Below are 3,847 nucleotides of genomic sequence, written 5' to 3' on the forward strand. Positions count from 1 at the left end.
CCACTTACCCAGACCCTCCCAACCTTTGGACTGATTGGCTGATGGCAGACAATCTGGCTTTTGGATTGGTTACCATATCCATTCGACATACTTTGATTTAAAATGACAACGTTCTCAGTCGACGAATAAGCATGAGATTTAAATGCTTGAGAAGTATATGAAATCTGTGTTGTGGTACAATAATCACGCACACAAAAACAACAAAAAGTATCACTTAAGTGGGGGTGGGGGGGTGAAAAGAGACCCCAGTTGCGTTTTTTAACCTGTTGTGTAATGACCTCCAGGCATCTGCCCCGTTCTATGTGTGTGTGAGCTTTGAGGTCATGAACGGTGAAGTTCCCAATGAAAATTAAGTGAGTATGTGTGTATTCAGTGTTTTGTCCTTCCTCCTTTTTATTTATCTCTTCACATTGTCAGTCCAAGTCTGAACACGCAAATGTGCAGGATGCTATAAAGTGCGTTTCACTTTCCATTGGACTGTAGGGTTTAGGGTTTAGACTGTATGACTGATGATTTAGGGTGCAGGACTGGTGGTTTATGGTATAAAATAGTGTTTGATGGTATAAATTGAGTGCTTAGGTAGGACAGGAAGATTGAGGGGGCAAGGAGCTGGATTAAGGAGAAGGTATCAAGAACAGACAAGAAGAGTACAGGAAACTCTGACAGGCTATTGGTCTGTTTTGGTAGAAGAACAGTCAGAACAGCAGGGGGCTTTTAGACAGACGCGTTTATCTCTGTGGTGGAGCAGTAGTGGGGACACGGTACAACCAAGGTAAAGGGCAGATCTGAGGGGGTTTTCTTGCTGGGGTTAACTATTCTGGATGGTGGCCTTCTCAGTCCTGGGCTTCAGCTGCTGTGATGTATCAGCAGATCATTCGTGTTTTTGATGATCCTTCGTGTCCTCTTCATCTGTGTACTCAGACGGCTCATCTCCCGGCTTCAACAAACGGCCAACGTAGTCATATTTCTCTAAGAGAGAGGAACAATTGGAAAAATAATTAATAAAACAATTTTAAAATTAAATTGCATTTATGTTATTTCTTGGTCATGCATATTGTGTGTATATTTATCTTGTGCACAAACTTTTGGAAGGACTCTTATTTGGACATTGAACTTTGGTAGTTACAACCAGGGAGAAGTTAGCATGGACCTATTAGCCTCTTTTGGCTGTAAAACATCATTTGGCTGCAAATACCATCTTTCTCCATCAGTGTTATTTTTAACAAAAACAAAACTAAAACTGTTAAAAAGCATTTTTTTGTTATTTGAAATAAAGCTTAAATCTGCAGTCCGTAAGTTTAGCCTCTTTGTCGCCATCTCTGTTTGAAAACCTGGAATTGCAGCTGGGTGTGTAATTATCTAGCTTGCCTGGGTTGAGAGTCGACACGGCTCCAGCACGGATGAATCTAATGTTCTGAAGAGTATGTGTGGCAGATATTTACTGTACTTCGCAATCACAGATTCTAGCCTACGTCTTGGAATATGACCCTTGGATTTCACCATATTTTGCCATCTGAACAAGTAACAAGTCTGCCACGTTTGTTCTGACCAACTGAGGAAAAAAGCATTACCATAAATCTCACTACCAATGGTGATTAAATCTAAAGATCGGTTAGCTCATATCACATCAAACCATTCAAATTATTATTATTGTTATACTTTATTCTCAAATGATTAATGTTAACAACATCAGCATTGGTGACGAGTATAGTGTTTATTAGCATGTAGATTTCAATTTCTGCACAGTCTAACCTAATTGTCATACTCTTCGAATTTCATATTAAGAAATTTTTTTAACCCAAAAAGCAAATTATGCTCTCTTCGAACTGGTTTTCTTTAAAATACAAATCTTTGTAATCCCAGGTTATCTGTAATCAGAAGCACATTTATAACTGGAATATAATTTAATTTCATTCACATGGGTTTCATAAACACATAATCCTTTCTGGATTACAATCCGCCATCAAAATTATACATTTATTTATTTTGGCTGCTGTGAGAAAAGGCTATAAAACGATCGGCCACCTGCAGGATCCTCACATGCGATAGCCTAGTAGCTGGGACAACTTCTTTATGTTTACAGACGTGACGTAATGACGCAGTGCCATGCTCGAATTTCCCACGAAAACCTACCCGTTCAACTCAAATTAGAAAACATTATTATAAGCTAACCGTTGTGAATCGGGCTAAAGTAAGGCGATAGTTTTGAACATTGGCTGGTTATGTACTTGCTCAAATATTGATTTTGGATAATTTTTAACCAAAAATAGTTACGGACTGCAGCTTTAAATAAAATAAAATAAATATTAATAAATTAATAAATATTAAATGAAAAGTTAAAAACTTAGCTTTGCCAACTAATGAAAATAATTTAATTTGAAGTACTAATTTTACCTAAACCTAATAAAAATTAGCACATATCAAAACTATTTCAAACAAAAAAATATATAAAAAAGGCAAATTCAAAATATGAATAAAAACTATATTATAAAAACAACACTGTTGCCTTTGACAGCCATTGAATTTTTTTTATGTATATATATATATATATATTAAATTTTAAACTAGATGTTTTACCAATTATTTTTAGAGGGTTCTTATAAGGCGTTAAGCATGAATTCACCTCTGGTAGTAACAAAGCAAACAAGCAGTGTGGAAAAGTCTTATGCTTTGTCACCAGAGTAACATAGCTGTCAAGCAGCATTAATCTGTTATATTATTACATGCCTGATTTTCCCCACACATAGTGACAGGGGAGTCAGGCAGATTATCTAATTTCGCACACAACAACACAAACAGATATGAGATATGAGACTGTGCTACACCAAATCAAACAATCAGTTTAGAGCAGTCAAGAATAAACCTCATTGAATGTGGCTACAGAACAAAAGTCACTCTCCCCAACATACACATATAAGTACTTTAAGAAGAGCAACTCATAAGAATCATTCGTTCGATTCATGTTATATTTGTTTTGAGTCTTTTCTTTACTTTATTTTGTGGTACTGACTACCCAGTCTTTTTTTTAAAAATCTTATCTCATTTAGAGACCGTCTGACACACCAACGCTGAATAATGGAGCAGGAAAAAAAAGATATATTGGCATTTATTTTTTATAGCTCTCTGATCTATAAGAGTGAACAAGACAATTAAAGGTCACCGTCACTCATCATCTAGAGCAGTGTTTCCCAAACTTTTTTTTAATCGCGGCACCCTTTGGAAATTTTAACAAACTTGTGGCACCCTACAAAATTAATTTTGTCACAATATTTGAATTTCTAACTTCGATATAGGGATGTAACGGTATGAACATTTCTAATCACGGTTATAGTGACCAAAATGATCACGGTTATCAGTATTATCACGGTATTGTTAAAATGTGCTGGAAATGTTCAAAAAGTACCAACACATAAATCACTTCAAGTTTTACATTTAAAATCAACAAACAACAAATAAAATGAGTTTTTGTTTGCATAACTAAAACAATAACATTGCCAATGATGTCCGGATTTTAAATGACAACATGACTGACAACAGTTTATCTAATAGCGTGTTCAAATATCTAATGTAAATGTTCAAATAAAGCTTTGAAAAAGTTTCATAAAAAGGTAAACCTCACATTTCAGCTTTTAAATAAAGAAAAGGGTCAAGTCAAAATGATAATTGATTAATAAGTGATTATATGTATTTATCTGCTCCATAAATAATACTAGATACCTTATTGTTTAAATGTGTAGAATCCACATAAGCTTGTTTTTCATTAACTGGTCAAAATTTACAGCAGGGCATGCTAATTCGGTCCGTTTTTTGATCTACACACCTATCACTTTTTAAGACTAAAACAAAA

The 3,847-nt window shown here is 35.1% G+C and overlaps 1 protein-coding gene across 1 annotated transcript in view; it reads right to left on the reverse strand.

The window, feature by feature from the left end:
- Positions 1 to 396: 396 nt before the first annotated feature.
- The window catches only part of LOC107582710 (membrane-associated progesterone receptor component 2), a 12,335-nt gene continuing 8,884 nt past the window's right edge, over positions 397 to 3,847 (reverse strand). The window contains exon 3 of the mRNA XM_016268653.1: positions 397 to 969. Coding sequence (XP_016124139.1) covers positions 872 to 969 — 98 coding nt within the window. The 3' untranslated portion in view covers positions 397 to 871. The remainder of the gene's footprint in view (positions 970 to 3,847) is intronic.

The sequence above is a fragment of the Sinocyclocheilus grahami genome, unplaced genomic scaffold, assembly GCF_001515645.1.
Source record: "Sinocyclocheilus grahami isolate Dianchi unplaced genomic scaffold, SAMN03320097.WGS_v1.1 scaffold4.1, whole genome shotgun sequence".
In the NCBI taxonomy this organism is placed as follows: Eukaryota; Metazoa; Chordata; class Actinopteri; order Cypriniformes; family Cyprinidae; genus Sinocyclocheilus; species Sinocyclocheilus grahami.